This window comes from Colletotrichum truncatum, assembly GCF_014235925.2.
Source record: "Colletotrichum truncatum strain CMES1059 chromosome Unknown Contig_0002, whole genome shotgun sequence".
In the NCBI taxonomy this organism is placed as follows: Eukaryota; Fungi; Ascomycota; class Sordariomycetes; order Glomerellales; family Glomerellaceae; genus Colletotrichum; species Colletotrichum truncatum.
In genome coordinates this window covers 4,660,805-4,678,358 of record NW_027222399.1, presented here as the reverse complement: position 1 = coordinate 4,678,358, position 17,554 = coordinate 4,660,805, and the positions used below count along the sequence as shown (strand labels likewise).

Sequence of the window (17,554 nt, the reverse complement as noted above, 5' to 3'; positions counted from 1 at the left end):
TCAATGAGCTACTTCACGGTATTTGCTTCGAACTATTAGCCAAATTCAGCAAGTTGTCTAGCTTGACTCATTACGATTAACATCATCCGACGACACCCAGCAAACCGTCAATTTGCCGCTGTTCGCCCAGTCTAAGTATTTAATAGAATGAAGGACGAGGCCGTTAGACCGTAAATTGGCTACCCTCGTTATCACAGCCACTGTCGTAACTTCAACACGATTGGATTGAAAAGGGCCCTTCTAAGCTATTCGTCCCCCCTTTTTCTCTCTTTCTGAAATTCGATGCATGTGTAAAATGGCACTTCGAAGGGATAGCCAAATTCCAACAGTTATCGTTGCATATTCAGACTGAATGAAAAGGTCTGTTGAATCAGACAAAACAAGATGGCTTTACCAAATGCGTTGTAGCCAACCATAACATCACCGACTAGCTCATCGCAGACGGATGCTTCTCGCCGGTGTGATCCCAAAAAAAATCAGGCTATGTTCCAGAGTAATACGACTTTCGGTGTACCAATGCTCTAAGGTTTTCTTTTAGAAAGAACGCTAGTCAAGAACCACGCGTCTAAGTAGAATCAGTGGTCCGCAACTGAGACATGTGATGGTAATTGCATGAGCTGAAGACAGGGGTGTTAATCAGATATGAAAATAAACAGTCTCGAATAACTGAAAGAAAACCTGGAGACACCCCAAAAATGCTCTTTGAACAACACCTACTTGTCGTTTGAGCTCGAGCATTAATCATCCCAGTATTGAAGCAGCTGAAGCGACTACAAAGTTGCGCAATCTGTGCCAGCACACCAGCCAACAGGCAAAAGGGTATTGCAACAAGGACTCAGTGCGCCAATTCTTTTGTCACCACTCAGCTAATCACATCCAACGTACGTTGCTTTTTTTTGCTGCTGGCACAGACCGCCAAAGATTCCGCCACCACCAATACGGGTTCACTTGCACGCATGTCTAACTCCTGATAAGACAATGTCTCTCATATCCCTTGAACTAGTAAGAAACAGTTGAAATGTCTCGGGCTAACATGGACTGACCGGGGAGGCACGCAGTAGCGCACGTGGTGGGTGTAACGGGGACGCCGGAAACCACGCGTGAGTTCAAATATCTTCCTCCCTCACACATGGCACCGGCATCCGCCCTTACAACTTCTCCTCCGTTCCAGGTTTATATGTACTTTATTTCGCGTGAATGGAATGTCAGTATTACGTTAATCATCCAGCCCCCCTATCTTTTGTGAAAACTCCAACAATTTACTTTTCGAGGTCGACAATAGACGGAATCATGTCAAATACGAACTGGCCAGGGCAAACCACAGACTATTCGTCGCTTGAGAGCGGGGCTCGACAGCAAAGTTCGATGCTTGAGGTCAAACCAAAGTACGCTGAGAACCGTCCATCTACCATCGATGTAGCGATTCCTATATCTACAGAAAACAAATCTCCGAGGAACTGGCGATTGTGGTGGCGGAGGTACTGGATCTTTGTTTTGGCCATGTCGATCCTGGTCATTGGAGGAATCATTGCTGGAGCCGTGGGGGGCATTACCGCTGCTGAAAAGACGAACAAGAACAGGTCTGTTTGAAAGCCTGTCTCTCTTTTCGCAACGACAAGTGTGGGATAACATCCCAAGCAAAGTGAGTAGAAGCCGCTCTTAGCAGGATATTCTTTTACAACCCGTGAACTTGGCTAAATTGTTATTGAAATAGTGAGACGATTAGGCAAGACCGAATCCAACATTTGCAAAGCCTTGAGCAGCTTGAAACTCATTGAACCCGAGGAATGAACGGGGAAGCGCCCATCTGAATCTCACCATAGCAAATCGACCAACTTCCTAGATGACTGCAAGCGGCGAAACTTAAGAATCAGTAAAGAATTTGGACATGTTGACCTTCATGGTCACACTAAAGCCGATGCTGGACGCTTTGGTAGTTGGGAATGCGCATAGGACGTCATGACAACAGAATTATTGGGCTTTTCGTACATCCACTACGCATGATTCTGGCCTACTCCCCTACAAATACGTCAATGACGGCCAGATTTCTTTTTATCCCGTTGGAAGATTTTCGCCGCGGAACCATTTTTGCAGGCGGGTACTGCGTAGAGGCTGTGGTGAGGTGTATTAGGCGACCAGGTGCTTGTGGTAACAAGCAATACCTGACGAGTTTGTGGCACAGAATAATGAAGATACCAGTAGATAGAAAATGGTGTGGCTGCAATTGAAAATTTCTGTTGGGTAGCGATACTACATGTTTCGAGGAGAACATGATGTTGCGATGGGTGACCTGATACGTTAGTGTTGTGCTTGTGTTTACACTACGGTCGCAATCAAGTACTGCAAGCAGTCCGAATGGGCGTCAGTTTGGGGTAAGCAACTCTGAACCAAATATTGTATTTGCTATTATCTAAGTCTTCTGATCTACCTGAACCTTTGGAGTCCTGTACAGGTGTTTTTGTATGTTGAAAAACATGAGCAGCGCTAGTAAGTGAAGCGGAAGTCCAAACGCTTGCTACCTTCGTCGTCATTCTGGTCTAGGTATGCGACCTTTTCATCCTCACGCATGGCCTCCCACTTTCCAACCCTCACATTGTTACGCCATTTATAGTAGGTCCTACTGCCTGCGTAGAGGATAAGGTTCCAAGCTACAAGGCCCAGGAGAACACTATTGCCCCGGCGGTACAAAGGAGAGTCATCAGCCCTGTAAATGTTGGAACCAATGATGTTGCTGACCTGCACCGTCATGTTGTACAGGGCCGCAGACACAGTTCTTGAACGGACGGCGTTGGAATTACGTGATACGAGATTCACTTGCATCGGATGTGCTAAACAGTATTGCGAATCAGTATGAACGGCAGGTTCTTATGGGATGAAGGCTTGGGGGACTCACGCATTGGTTTTGCCAACATAAGGGTCATGACAATCCAGACGACCCACCTCGAGACTTTCGTGCTGTCAACAACCCTTAGCCAGATGAGGAACGGCAGCATCCAAACTTGAGAGAATGCCGCCCAAGCAAGAATGTTTTTGGTTCTTTCGGCAATCCACAACAGCAACATCATTGTAATTGCTATGATTTATGAGCGTCATATTACAGAGATAAAAAGTGGTTAGGTGAAAACATACTGCCTAGAACCTGCTGTGGGATGACAAGCAAGTTCGTATGAAATGTATTAAACCCAAGGCCACGGAGGGATAGGGTCAGGTACTGTCTTGGAGTAGTGGCGGGAATAAGGAACGTGAAACCAATGAGGTAAATCGGCCTGTTTGTTCACGGAATGTGAGTGATTGTGAAGTCGAGACGGGAACCTAGATTCTCCTTACCATAAATCATAGTCGCACATGCTCTTCCAAAGCAACCTGAGGGTGATTCTCTGGCGATTGTGCATAGATCCCTTATTCGGATCGTCACGGATGATACGATTAACCATAATCTCTTCCTCTCTGAAATTGGTCAGTAACTATTGCTTCTGAAAACCTCAGATCAGACTTGCCTAGGAGTGTACCATCCATTCTTACCCCTGAACCAGCTAGCAGTTTGTGTGGGTCCCGCTGGCATTAGTAGGAATGAGAGAAAGCCAATACACATGGTGAAAAGCCCCTGAATCTGGTTAGAAATAGCGAGCGCTGAGACATTTATGCAAGAAAGAAGTACCTCGATCAAGAATAGCCATCTCCAACCTTCGTAGCCAAGGACACCTCTCATGTGAAGAATACCGTACGCCAGAAGTGCGCATAAGATGTCTGCGAAGGTCATTGCCATCCAGAAGAAGCCAAGTCGGATTGTCATCTCCGCGTGCTTGTAGAAGTACGACAGATACAAAATGATCTGTTCATTTCGTAAATGAGTAAACGATTTTCCTGTTTGAACTTCAAAGGTTTGGCGGAACTTACATCGGGTATAAAGCCTCCCTGCAGCAGCCCCAGAAGGCAGCGGCAAATCAAGAACGTAGCATAGCCGTTGAGCTTGAACTGACAGACAGCCACTAACGACCAAAGAACAAGTTGCGCTGGAATCCAGCGATCAGGCCCGACCCATTTTGACACTAGCTGAGAAGGCAGCTCGGCGCAAAGGAACGAAAGGGAAAAGACAGTATTGCCCATGTTATAATCTCGTATGAGGTCAGCTGGTTGTAACAACTCGTTGGCATGTGTACCCACGGTTCGTCGTCATTCCCAAGTCGTTTAGGAAATTGTCTGTCAAAGCCTACCCAACCTGTTAGTTCTTCCTCCTACTAGAACAGTGGAGAGACATCTTACCTGACTCAAGTTGGCGCGATCAATTTCAAGGCCAATAAACATTATACAAGCCCAGATCATGATTCTCCAGTCCGTCTTCCGAACAACGGCGTCCTCTTCCTCCCAGGTCCATCTTGCAGAAGGATTGAAACGGTGGAGGTTCTCCCTGTTAATCATTAATTATTGGACATCTGAACTGCGTATGTTCACCTACCAATCATCACGTGGCTGGTACTGTGGTGCTAGAACAGCATCGTCGTAGACACTGGGCTGCAGCACGGGTTAAAACAAGCCTGAAAACAGGATAAAGTCTCATATCTACCTGAGTTCCGATTGAAGTTTTGTCATAATTTTTCCTTTTCTGAAACCAGAATCTTCTTTCGGGTCGAGGTTTGCCAAGCGGTTCGATGGACGCAATCGACTCTTTGGGCACTGTTTTGTTAACAGATTCTGACGAGTCCGAGGCCGACTCAATGGCCGGCTTGACAGATTCTACTACACCCATTTTATATAATATGGAAACGAAGAAAAAGCTGGATGTCACGAGCGACAGAATCACGACGAAAGATGGGACAGCAATCTGTTGTTATTTATCTCGAGTACCTAGCAGCTAAGTTGCCACAGCTTCTGACAGGCAATCAAGTTCCAGCGAGAGCCGGAGAGTCCCCGAAAGATCTGCCAGTAAGGTCACCTACTGAAAGAGCATGCACAAGTGAATACCATCATCCGCTGTATGTCTTGCACCATCGCGGGGGTCCTTGATATAATAAATCGTTCTCGGCCATCGGATCGAGGGCCGCGACATGGACCCCGACTATGCATGCATGCCAACCGGTCGCGACCTTGGATCTTGACCAAACCAGCAAAGTCAATTGGCTGGATAAGCAAATAGTGGCAAGGGTCGAAAGACCGCCTCACAACGCCAGGCGTTGCTTCAGGGCTTGTCAAGTCTTAGCCGAGACAGTGTTGTCGGCAATGCAGTTGACCAAACAAACATGAACTGGGCCTGTATAAGCAGGAACATAATGTTATATGGTTAAATGGCTTGAGAGGATGTTGAATCCCAACCTGATGCTGCCGGCAGAGAATGACTTCGTTGGAATAAGTTGGATGGTAGCATTGATAAAACTTCGTTGGATCTTCTTCGTCATATGGCTATTGTCAACGTCTTAAAACACAGTAGACGACATGATGGTCAAGTTTCTGACTGACTACAATTTCAAGCCCATAAGAAGGTTATTCGCAGCATTTTAGTGTCGAAGACGCAATCCCAAAGCCAAGAGAAATCCATGCACCTTTAAGAAGTTTCTGTCCGACATAAGATACAAAAGGTGCCCCGACCCGAGCGAGAGCCGTTGTACACGGATGCAAAAGAGCTTTCGCTCATCGATTACTTGCTGGTCCGTTGGCGTTCTTCCGCCACCGAAAAGCCGACTTCGCTGTGGTCAAGGTTGTGGGTATCCGGGTGTTGCGATACTGGGGACGGAGCACGTCATCGGAACTCGCAAACATGTCGTTCACACACAGCAAACAACATCCGGCGACCCGGTTTTCGGATCGGCTCGCCAGAACTTAGCTAGATTTGTGTGGGGTTTCAAGTTTTGGCCCTTAAGGTTCAAGATTATATGGGAAATATTTCTTCTTACATTCAATTTACTTCCCGAAGCAATTGAAGCTTACTTTCAGATCCATTGATTTAAGTGTACAAGATGCAATTCAAATCATTAGCAATTGCCTCCGCGGCTCTGCTTCTATCTAGGAGCGCTTTGGCGGGAGCTGGCGATGCTCAGACCCCCCTCGTCGGCCCAGACCGGGATGCGGCACCACCATCACATTCGTCACGACCAAACATCATCTTTGTTCTCACTGATGACCAGGACCTGCATATGAACTCTCTTGAGTACATTCCTCTCATCCAAAAACAGCTCATCGAGAAGGGAACTCTCTATAAGAAGCACTTTTGCACTACCGCTGTTTGCTGCCCATCCCGTGCCAGTCTTTGGACTGGCAAGTTGGCTCATAACACCAACGTAACGGACCTCAACCCCCCCTACGGTAAGACCTCTGTCACAGGGGTCGGCTATGCCATATGGCATATAGATAGCCAAGCGAGATGCGACAGTAGAGGACTGTACTGATTGTATCCTGCAGGCGGTTTCCCCATCTTTGTCAAGAATGGACATAACGAGAATTACCTGCCGATCTGGCTGCAGGACGCCGGATACAATACATTCTACACCGGAAAGATGTTCAATGCCCATACCATTTGGAATTATGACAGCCCCCACTTGAAGGGCTGGAACGCTTCCGTATGCAGACCCCCACGCCGAATCTCCTCGATTGCCACCAGCGCTTATTCCCTAACCTATCCCAGGACTTCCTCCTTGATCCCAACACCTATGACTACTGGAACGCCACCTTCCAGCGCAACAAGGACAAGCCAGTCAACCATCTTGGAGAGTACTCTACTGACCTGGTAGCCGAAAAAGCCTACGGGTTTCTTGACGACGCTGTTGAGGCTGGCAAACCTTTCTTTTTGGGTATTGCTCCCATCGCCCCGCACAGCAATGTGAACTCAAGTGTCCTTCTGCCAGTCAAGGGCCCAGACGACGATGTTCCCGTATCCGATGACAAATTTAGGACAAGCATCCCTAAGGCTGCCAAGAGACACGAGAAGCTTTTTCCCGATGCCAAAGTCCCTCGCACGGCCAACTTCAACCCGGACAAGCCATCTGGAGCGGACTGGATCCGCCGTCAGCCCAAGTTGACGGATGAAAATGTCGAGTACAACGATGAGCATTACCGTGGCCGCCTCCGAGCTCTACAAGCTGTAGACGAGTTGGTTGACGGTCTCATCAAGAAGCTCGAGAAACACGATATTCTGGACAACACTTACATCTTCTACACGACCGACAACGGCTACCATATTAGCCAGCACCGGCTGCAGCCCGGTAAGGAGTGCGGCTACGAGACAGACATCAACATTCCGCTCATTGTCCGCGGTCCTGGTGTCCCCAAAGGAGGCGTTACTAATGCCGTCACCGCTCATGTCGACCTCGTCCCTACCATCCTGTCCCTTGTAGGCGCGCCACTGCGAGCCGATTTCGACGGTACTCCTATTCCCTTGTCTAGCAAGGAACTTGCAGAATCTCCTCTTACGCGTGAACACGTCAATGTCGAGTATTGGGGGTGGGCAATCACCGAGAGCAAGTTCGGGTTTAACGGCGACGACACCAAGCGGATTTTCAACAACACTTACAAGGGGCTTCGCGTAGTTGGGGAGGGATACAATCTGTACTACTCTGTGTGGTGCACCAATGAACACGAACTTTACGATATGACTGTAAGTTTCGGCATGCATCTTGCTTTTAACATTTACTAACGTATGTCTGTAACAGACTGATCCTGGACAACTGCATAACCTCCTGCATGAGGATGAGAGGTCATTGGCCGCTCATACCACTGTCCTGGGATATCCTCTCGAAAAGATCATTCCCAGACTGGACTCACTAATGTTTGTCCTCAAGTCTTGCAAAGGGTCTACATGCTCTCAGCCATGGAGGGCACTTCACCCTCAGGGTAACGTCGGCAGTCTGCGCGAAGCTCTTTCACCACCATATGATCAATTCTACGCGCAACAGGCGCGCGTCGAATACTCACGCTGCGAGTTGGGGCATATTGTTGATGCCGAGGGGCCGCAGTTTGAGCACGAAGGAAACGTTTACTGGCAAGGATCCAAGTGGAGTGACTGGACTTGAATCAGTCCGCACCTTGGCTCGTAGAAGGAATCGATAAAAAGATCAATGAATCAAAATAAAAAGAACTCTGCCAAACTGAGTTCTTTCCAACACATCCGGATTTCCGACAACTTTCCGCCTGTATTCCGATTCGATCTTTGCGTACAGCTGGATTAGGTATGGATAGCCACATTCCCCACAAAGGCGGCATGTGATTCCGCCATGCGTTATCCTTCCCCTCACGTTCCCCTCAGGGCGGTGACGACCTGAGAGGAAGAGACGCTAAAACAAGGTTGGTATGCTGGTAGTTTCGATGTTGTCATTCATGACTCGAGAGATTATGTCAAAGTAGTTATGGTTAACCACATCAAAGGTGAAATGTGTAATGGTTGTCTAAATTAATGGATTAGCGCTCACTCGTCTGTCTCATCGCGGGTTTCACCTACAATTGTTAGATAAACGATATTAGTTTGATGCAATACACCTGGGGTTCATTGAGCAAAGAGTGATTCATGTTGTTGATTGAGTGATTCTACCCATTCCGGTTGAAGCGGGGTTCTGTTTTGTATCTACCCGTTCTTCCCGGTTTCAGCATATTGCAAGAATGCAACTAAGCTAGATTTCCTAGCATTTTATCCGGACGCAGGCGTCAATCTAACAACAATATGCAGACCCCGTTATCTTGTTAAGGGGAAAACATGTATGGGTTGAATGAATGCCTCGTTGTATGCGATGCTCATGATGAGGGCCCACATACCTTCTGACAAGGGACCTGTCGTTATCGGAATTCGCAAACTTGCACCCCTGTTTGTTTAAATGGGTTTCCTACCCCTCTAACATCACACGACAATCACACTGGCATTCTGGACGCGATTATTACTTTGCAATTTCTTCAAAAATTTATCAATTAAGTAGCTTATCGCCAGTAAACTACTATGGGTCAGTATACAGGACATTGCAACTGTGGCTCCATCACAGTTGCGTTGAAAGTGAAGCCAGAGACCGTCATTCTATGCCATTGGTAGGTAATTCGGTGCCTCACCCCAGTTAACCAAGCTCTAACGTTGCGGCCCCCAATTAGTTCAAACTGCAAACGTGCGGGTGGCCGTAAGTTACGATCAAATTGTTTCATTGTGCGGCCTACTCACTCTAGCAGCGTTCTCCATGAATCTGGTTATTGATGAGGGTCAATACGAGTTGAATGATGCTCAGAAGTCTCTCTCAGAATACCCGGACAAAAATACAGATTCAGGGAATACCGTACACGTGAGTAACGGGCTCTTGATATGGTTACGCAAGTATGCTGACAAGACTACCTCAGCGGCACTTCTGTAAGAACTGCGGAAGGTAGATGGCGCTATTAGTGTTCTTGCGTTTTCCTTGGCTTACATCTCTCACAGCCCGGTCAAGTCCGTAGCTTCCAGCTTTCCCGGAAAGGCGCTGATCAAAGCATCTTTGTTTGATGAAATTCCAACCAAGAAAATGGAGGTTTACACTGAAAAGGCCTTCGTATGGGAATGAATCAGCCAAGGGAAGAAGGCGATCAATTGGTAGTAAAGGGGACACTTAAATGCAAATCACAGTTGTCTACCATTTGTCCAATGTCTACAATGCAGGTTGAAATATTTGGAATATGGGAATAATTTGCGCGGATGATCATGTCTGAACAATGTGAACAAGTACTAAATATAAATATACGAACTCTAAGGCTTATTCGAAAGTCTATAATCCACCTACGTTTGTCCCTGAGCCCCCGAAAGTCCCCTTGTAGTTTGTTTCTCTCCTCCTGGCAGTTGCGTTCGAAGGAAACGCTGAAGGGAACGTTCGGTTGAACCCTGTGTACTCTCCTATACTTGGTGGTAAATCCTGGACCCTTGTACCCCAGTCGCTCTCCCTTCGGCCAAGCGTCAACACCAACTCCTTGCCTTCGGTGAAGAAGCTGTGATTCAGCCAATTCTTCCTGTATGGCTCACCATCAAGGGTAGCGCTTTGGATGTAGATGCTCCTGTACTTGGGATCGAAGTTGACGTTTCGCACTTTGGCCGTCTTTCCCGTTTGAGGGTGGGTAATTTCAACGCTCTCAAAGAAGGGCGGAGTGATGAGATAAACGTCTTGGCCAGGGTTGGGAAATAATCCCATCATTGTGAAGGCCAAGAAAGATCCCATGGCTCCACTGTCATCATTGCCAGGAAGTCCACCAGGCTGAGGAGAGAAGAAAGCTGGAACATAGTAGTGGGCCCGTTTAGCCGATAACGCTGGCCGTCCGGCGTAGTGATACTGGAACACTGTGAGGAAAGCCGGTTCATTTCCTATGTAGGTAATGTTTTGGTCGTGTAAGAAGTCAAGCCTGCGAACAAAGGCGTCGGGGCCACCGTATGTGTTGATGAGAGTTCCTTGATCATGGGGGACAAAGCTGGTGATGAATGTTAGCAGGCGCTCATGCTTGTCAAGTATTGGAGGGGAAAGGAAGAACTTACAATCCATACTCCCAGAGACTGCTTTCAAATGTTTCTGGCCCGTTGTTTTGAAGAGAGCAAGCACTGTTTCCGTCGAGATTGCTGCAGTTCAAGGGGTTCTGATATGCCCAAGTCTGGTTGATATACTTGGGCTCGAAAAAACCCCGGAATCCAGTATCGGTGCCGTTAAAGAAGGCGGACTTTTGGTCTTGCTTGTATAAGTAGCGCCAATTTCTACTCGTCCCAATGTACTTCTCGCGATCTTCATCCTTGCCCATTTTGTCGGCCATCTGCGCAATGCAAAAGTCGTTGTAACTGTACTCAAGCGTCCGAGAAACGCTTCTTGTAAGAGTTCCGAAGCCCTTGTAGTCGAAATCCTGTACAGGGATGTAGCCCAGTCTCTTCCAACTGTCCAGTCCACCACGTCCATTAACGCTCCAGTCGAAAGGTTCTTCCTCGGCGTCTTTCACCACCGCTTCGTATCCTTTGTCCCAGTCAATACCATCTGTGATGTTTTTGAGGTATGCATCTGCCAAGACGTTGTCTGCATTCGATCCTCCTTGCGTGAAACCTTTGCATAAGCTCATTCGGCAATCCGGTAACCAGCCAGTGTGAACGTAGGTATCAATAAGAGATCTCACCATCTCCGCGACGGCGGTGGGATCTATAATGACCAAGAACGGTATCTGAGAACGGAAAGAATCCCACAGGCAGTAGAACGAGTCCCAGTACGGCTCGCTGCTTTTCCACAATGGATTCTCGCCAGTGTAATTCTGCGGATTGACCATGGTTCTGTAGATGCCGCTGTAAAAGTTTCTTGCAAAAGACTCATCCACTCTGTCTGTTGAAATCTTGATCGGACTGAGCTTCTTTTTCCAGATAGCAGTCGCCTCCAGAGATACTCGCTCAAAGTTGTAGTCGGGAATCTCAGCCACGGCGTTGGAGCAAGCTTGCTGGCTGCTAATGAAACTTGTCGAGACTCGTGCAATGATGGGTTGGTCTGCCGACCTGAACCGAACAAAGGCACCTCCGGGAAGTGGATAACCGTTGATCGAGCGGGATATAGTCATGTTCTTAACATCAGCGCTGGCGCGGCTATCCACAAAGATGCCGTTGTCCAAGACCTCGCCACCCTGGAAGTCTGTACAGAAGTAAAGCACGAACGTGCCAGAGCCGAAGCTGGGATTGAACTTCGCACTACCTGTTATTCTTCCCGTGCGCCCGTCAACCTTGATTGTAGCATTATCTTGTCTCGTGTCGCCCAGGTCTGAAAGATCCTGGAGGATGAGCGGCTGCCCTTGTTGTGGAAAGTTGAACCTGAACAGCGATGTTCGTTGTGACGTGGTCATCTCGACTCTGATACCATCTCTCAACGTCACATTGAACAACCCTGGCTTTGCGATAACGTCTCTAGTTCTGAAGTAGCCGAATCGTGCCCGCGCCTTTTTCGGAAACGTGCAGTAATTGATGACCCCGCTGGGGCATGTCGTATAGGCGAATAATGGAAAGTTTCCCAAGGATGGCGCGCCGCCCGTTCCAGAATCATGCATAACTGAGAATCCCGTGATGGGGTTCCCGTCAAGAGTGAAGCCTCCTTGGTTGGAGCTACTATTCGTGTCCGCGGAGGCTTTCGCCATACCGTACGGTAACGTCGCGCCTACGAAGACATTACCGCCGTTGCTCGAGCCGATAAGGGGATCGACGTATTGTAACGGGTCAAAATCATCTTCGGCCAGAACCGTAGTGGACTTCGTGGTCTCGGGTGTGCCGGAAATCCAGTTCGAGGCTACTCCAGCTGCTCCAGATGCTGCGTGGGATATGGACGGCAGATGACTCTGTGGCATGAGCAGCCAGCGGAAGAGTGCCGCAAAGGCATGAAAGGACCAAAAGTCAGCCCACATCGCTTTTGCCCTTTCAATTGGTGTTCTGGTTTGGATATGAAGCGGGAAAGATGGTTGACAAGGAGAATTTCTTGACCGTCATGCAAAAACTCTTCGTCTATAATATTTGCAAACGCATGGCGTCCTTGCGACCACGTGACCGGACATCAAAGCTAAAATGGTCTCAAGTCTGAGTAAAGTTTTCATCAAGCTCTCCTCAGGATGTCCTGCAGGTCTGTTGTGAGGCCAAGCGATTGGACTTCATGGCGCACGGGGAGTAGATCTGCTGGATGTGGTGCATATCATGCCCCTGAACAACACCAATATAGAGGCACGACTTGGCCTTTGTTTTCCAAACGAAGCTGCCATTAAGAGTAATAATATTAAATCTTTTACGATCCTATTGATAATGTGAAAACTTCCATCAGCGCGATGGTGATGGTGAGCTCCTCATCGCATTGTATAAGCGCCCGCTTTGGCCGATATCCTAGCGTAACACCGCTAGGCCGCTGCAGAACCTTAACCAACGGGGCGAACCGCACAGCAGACTCCTTTCCCGCAAAGCAAAGTGTTTCAAATCAGAAACCAAACGAATAATTCATGACTTTGACGTGTTTCTGCGTTTCCTGCCCACCCAGTCAGAATAGTTTGGCCCATATGGGGTGAGAACAGACTACACGTTCGCTACCCCACGGTTCCGTAGTTGATGCGGATGATCCTTTCTGCCAAAGCCCGTCGGCAACTCGCATGCCTTCGAGACCTCCATTCTAGAAGGCCTGGAATAGGATGAAAGTTCTCAGAGTTCGAGGATGCATTTCGAAGCCACGTTTCCAGCTTTTTCGACAAACTATTCGACGGTGGGTTTTCTAACCGACTACTCAACTGCATCTCCATGTTAACCTGTCTACTAACAACCGCCGAGTGAGCACCTCCATTGTCAAGGATGTCCCCTCTTGGCAAAAGCTAGGAACACAGCTGTCGATTCATGAGTTACAGACAGTTGGTCCGAACTTGCAGAATGTTTTGGAACTGTTTTCTCTAGTGGACATTCCCCTGTCAGAAGCTTGGCAGGCATCAGAGCTGGAGTTGTTTTTGCTCATGGTGTGACAATCACTAGGTAGCGGCTCAGTCTGAACGCGAGTAAATGGCTTTCTTTTTCCCCCGCTATTTTACCAATGCAAAGCTCTGGACCCTGTGGTAGGATTTCCAAGCCCATCGTTGTACTGCTTTTCCATCTACCAACCTAGATCTTTACATTTCCCACAGAGGCAGCTTTCCTTCGTCTCTGTGTCATACTCATCAATGACACTTTGAGGCTTCACAAAGCTCCCCAATGGCTTGTATTCCAAATGGGTGAAGCCAAATGCGCTAGGCCCGCCGATCTCAATACCTCTCTCTGAAGCAGTCCAGCGGTCGCTTGCTGCAATGCCCAAAACAATAACAAGCAATCCATATCTGTACTCCGGCGTTCCAATGGCCTCTCCGTTCTGTGCATCGATAACAGCGATGAGATCCGGCACGATGGCCAAAACATCCTCTGGCTTTTCCTTTCCAGCTTCATCGGCAGCAGAAGTAGCAGAAGCAGTCTTGATTGCGGCGATGTTCTCATTTTTGAACGGAATTTTGACAAATCCCTTGAACTCTTGAACACCCTCTCCATTTGAATCATGCGTACCAGAAACGTTGGCAGCTTCGATGATGCATTCGCCGTAAACGTGACCTTTTCTCAATACTCTTTCAACGCCCACAATCTTGCCCTTGAACAAGACCTTCGCTGCGCCGTGACCACCACACTCCTCAATAATGGTCTCGGCAACGTTGTCTACCCTGTTGAGCTTTCTTGCCTTGGCAACTGCTCTCCCGATTCTCCATGACTGGGAGAGTGTATGTTCTACCACCCATCTCTTTGTCTCCGCCCCCGTCACAGGAGGGTCAGCGACGGCAACTTGTGATCCCATTTCTGCCAGTGCAGCACGCATGACGCGCTCCACCTGCTTATCCGAAGATGCGCGAGACATGGTAACAATGTTGCCGTTGCCGTCGCTCATAGTAACGGGAGTCCAGATGGGACTACGCTCGTTAAAAACAACAGGCGTCGTCTGCCACTTTGTAGGGTACGCCCGGCCCATCCAGTCTCCGTCGACTGCTGGCACGTTCATGTTGGTGCTAGATCCGAGCATCATACTCTGCAAACCGTTGGCGCCGCCGATTTCGACGGCAATCATGTGCGTCGCGGGTTGGCCGATTTGCCTGCACATTTCTTCCTGTGCCTCCTGCATCTCATCTGCGGATTTCTTCTCAATGGCCACAGTAGGAGAGCCAGCGTAACCTCCACAACCAACTAGAGCGTCGTCGGGAATATCATTGGGGTTGACTACTCTCACGACCGCACCCTTGCGAAGTTTCTCGCGAAGAATGATCTGTTGGGAATAAGGAGAGCCGCCTCCACCAGTTCCGAGGATGTAGCAGCCAATGCTAATCCAGTCGAGGTCGGTTTCACTAATGTACCACACACGGTTTTCGACACGTGGTTTGTAAGTCAGAACATCGGGTGCCTTCTTTAACTTGGCCTTGATAGTTCTTTTACTCCGAGTATGGGGGGCCGTGTTAGTCTGTGGTAACTCTGCTTCATCGTTTAGAGGAATAGACGCCAAGTCAGTTCGAGAAAAGTCAAAATCTCCAGCTGCACGAACAATAAAACGCGATTTGTTCGCAATGTACTAACTTGCGTCAGCCGAGGCCTCTCTCCCCATGGTGAATCACTTACAGCGAGAGGTATCGTGTCCACGTCAACAATTTGGACGGATGAAGGAATGGCTCCCGTAGCGATGGCCTTCTCCTTAGTCTCCTTTTCCACTTCTTCCAAAATCTCCTGCGTCGTTCTAGACTCAGTCGATTTGACGGTGTCAACAGTCGCACTAACACGTGCAATGGCCGCGCCGATGGCGTTGGCGACTCCAGCCCACTCGGGCTTTAGCACCTTGCTAGCTCCCTCTAGCTCGTCTGGAGCGATGACTGCTCCACCGCCAACGAGAAGGACGGGAATATCATTGGGCGAGGTCTTCATCGTGTCAATGACCTTTTCAATCTTCTGCCGAACAGTAGCGGTGAAACGTGCCAGCCCCTCGCTATCTAAGGCGCCCTCAACTAGCTCAGCGTCACCGATGGATAGGGAGATCGATGTGGATGAGTTCTTATTCGCCAGTACGGTACAATCGGTTGCTGTTAGTGTGGAACCGCCAAAGACGAGAGCTTCGGATTTGATCTTGTAGCCCACGCTGTCCGGGCCTACAGTTAGCTTCCCATCGCCCTTCCGTACAATGGACCCTCCGCCAAGGCCAATACTTTTAACGTCTGGGCAGGAAAAGTTGAGGCGAACCCCGGCAAATTCACTAAAGGCCGCCTGTTGACGGGGAAAGCCGTTGGCCTGAAGAAGACCAACGTCGGTGGTTGTGCCGCCGATGTCGACCACCATGACCGCCTCGTCAATCTGGTCCTGGACCAGGAAAGCAGCTCCCCGCATGCTATTAGTCGGCCCACTTGAGAACGTTCTGATGGGCAAGTTGGCAGCCATCTCACCCGAGAGAATGGTACCGTCATTTTGCGAGATGAAGACAGGACAGTGCAGGCCTAGCCTTTTCATGGGTTCCTGGAAGGACCTGATGGTCTTGCGAGCAAAGTCGAGCACCGTAGCGTTGAGAATCGCCGCGTTCTCACGTTCCTGAAATCCGAGGTTTGCCACATCCTTAGAGCAGGTAACGGTGCATTCGGGGAGCTCCGATCGGATGATGTCTGCGGCTCGCTCCTCCTGACGCTCGTTCGTGTCAATGGGGCTGAAAATACCGCTGACCACCACGCTCTTGATCCGTTTCTCGCGGATAATGGCACACTGTGCCTTGATTTCTTCCGGGTCGATTTCGGAAATCAAAGAACCATCAACCTCCAGTCCACCCTTGCAGAGGGCGTAGTACCCCAGAATGAGGTCTCGTAAGTCCTCGGGCCAGTCCAGGCATGGTGGATCATGCTTGGAGAATTGACTTGTTAGCCTTATGATAGCGACGGGGGCCAGCCTTGATTCGTCTCTCTCGACAAGTGCATTCACAAAGTGCGTAGTCCCAATTGTGATGCTGGCAATCTCGCTGGGCTCAGTCTTGGAGGACTCGAACATTGTTACGATGGCATTGCTGATGCCATCGCTTGGGTTCTTTGTCGTCGGCGACTTGTGCCACGCGATTATTCCTTTGTCCGGCTCTGACGCGCGGGAGGGATCAAGCACAACGCCATCTGTGTTTGTCCCACCAACATCGACACCGATACGAAGATGTCGCGATCTTGGTGGCATGATATCAGGATTGTGATTACCCGGGTCTTGGCTGAGGTCTTGGCAAGAGACAAGACGAGTTGAACCCTTTTGTTCCACGCTTTCACAAGATCAAGCTGCGGTAAACTGCGTCGAAAGTCGTATATCTGTTGTCGTCCGATTGTTGACTGTGCACAAGTTCCTCAAGGAGGGGTTCATCAGCCCATCAGGCGGGAAGTGGGTTGTGGGGATAAGCAGGGCAGCGCGTTATCGCTCGGAGACCGAGACCCGATGCCGGAACGGAGACCGGGCTCGGACCGGCCCGCCAAGAACGGCTTCCACCGTCGACTTCAAGAGCCTCATCTTCACGTCCGGACCTCCAACCCGGGGCCACTGCTGCTTGATGTTGGCCCAGGACTCATCTCAAATCATACCCACACTTGTGGGTTTCCATCAAAAGGTACTTTGGAACCTTTCGACTGGTTTTGCATTAAGGCAACATTGACTCGGTCAGTCTCGCCCGACTAGCGATGACGTGCTCGCAGAGGTACTGAGACGGTCTCTTGGCACATTTAAGCAATGCAGTGCGCTTTCCATCAATGCCGGCGCTGGTTTCTAGAACCGTACCGCCAAGTGAGTGGCCTGCTCACCCAATTCCTGTCATCCTAGTCCCCCAAGGCCACCGCCTCCTGTTTGTCTTGCCTTCTTGAAGGAAAGCTCGGAACCACAGTCCTGGGATGTTCCACTACAGGCTGCAGCTGGCTTCTGCACTTGCATTTCCGCTCAACAGATGAAACCTGTCCAACAAACCCGCAGGTAATTAGAGAGCAGAGTTTTCCTTTCGTCTCCCTTCGCCATTGGTGGCAAGGTCCAAACCACATTGGATCTATTGATGGGGGCCAAATGCGCCTATTTCAGCCTCTGAACATGCAAAGGAGT

At 49.2% G+C, this 17,554-nt stretch overlaps 6 protein-coding genes across 6 annotated transcripts; 3 read left to right on the top strand and 3 right to left on the bottom strand.

Annotated features, from left to right (window-relative positions):
- Positions 1-1,197: 1,197 nt before the first annotated feature.
- CTRU02_204238 (uncharacterized protein) lies at positions 1,198-1,590 on the top strand (the record flags this gene model as incomplete). Its single annotated transcript, XM_036728330.1, has 2 exons — positions 1,198-1,204; positions 1,283-1,590. 2 exons carry the CDS (start codon positions 1,198-1,200, stop codon positions 1,588-1,590), a joined length of 315 nt encoding a protein of 104 aa, XP_036580039.1.
- An 894-nt stretch (positions 1,591-2,484) lies between these two features.
- On the bottom strand, positions 2,485-4,747 carry CTRU02_204237 (transporter YIL166C-like protein 1; the record flags this gene model as incomplete). The annotated part of the gene is made up of 11 exons (XM_036728329.1): positions 2,485-2,828; positions 2,894-3,073; positions 3,130-3,266; positions 3,328-3,447; positions 3,498-3,604; positions 3,659-3,832; positions 3,898-4,115; positions 4,165-4,210; positions 4,264-4,408; positions 4,457-4,512; positions 4,565-4,747. The coding sequence occupies 11 exons, from the start codon at positions 4,745-4,747 to the stop codon at positions 2,485-2,487; spliced, it is 1,710 nt and encodes a 569-aa protein (XP_036580038.1).
- Positions 4,748-5,951: 1,204 nt separating this feature from the next.
- On the top strand, positions 5,952-8,000 carry CTRU02_204236 (arylsulfatase; the record flags this gene model as incomplete). The annotated part of the gene is made up of 4 exons (XM_036728328.1): positions 5,952-6,297; positions 6,394-6,551; positions 6,617-7,585; positions 7,641-8,000. 4 exons carry the CDS (start codon positions 5,952-5,954, stop codon positions 7,998-8,000), a joined length of 1,833 nt encoding a protein of 610 aa, XP_036580037.1.
- A 914-nt stretch (positions 8,001-8,914) lies between these two features.
- Positions 8,915-9,500, top strand: CTRU02_204235 (glutathione-dependent formaldehyde- gfa; the record flags this gene model as incomplete). Its single annotated transcript, XM_036728327.1, has 5 exons — positions 8,915-9,000; positions 9,061-9,086; positions 9,136-9,245; positions 9,301-9,326; positions 9,380-9,500. 5 exons carry the CDS (start codon positions 8,915-8,917, stop codon positions 9,498-9,500), a joined length of 369 nt encoding a protein of 122 aa, XP_036580036.1.
- A 201-nt stretch (positions 9,501-9,701) lies between these two features.
- CTRU02_204234 (alpha-mannosidase family) lies at positions 9,702-12,336 on the bottom strand (the record flags this gene model as incomplete). The annotated part of the gene is made up of 2 exons (XM_036728326.1): positions 9,702-10,392; positions 10,457-12,336. 2 exons carry the CDS (start codon positions 12,334-12,336, stop codon positions 9,702-9,704), a joined length of 2,571 nt encoding a protein of 856 aa, XP_036580035.1.
- A 1,214-nt stretch (positions 12,337-13,550) lies between these two features.
- Positions 13,551-16,657, bottom strand: CTRU02_204233 (hydantoinase; the record flags this gene model as incomplete). The annotated part of the gene is made up of 2 exons (XM_036728325.1): positions 13,551-15,035; positions 15,083-16,657. 2 exons carry the CDS (start codon positions 16,655-16,657, stop codon positions 13,551-13,553), a joined length of 3,060 nt encoding a protein of 1,019 aa, XP_036580034.1.
- Between the last annotated feature and the right edge of the window lie 897 nt (positions 16,658-17,554).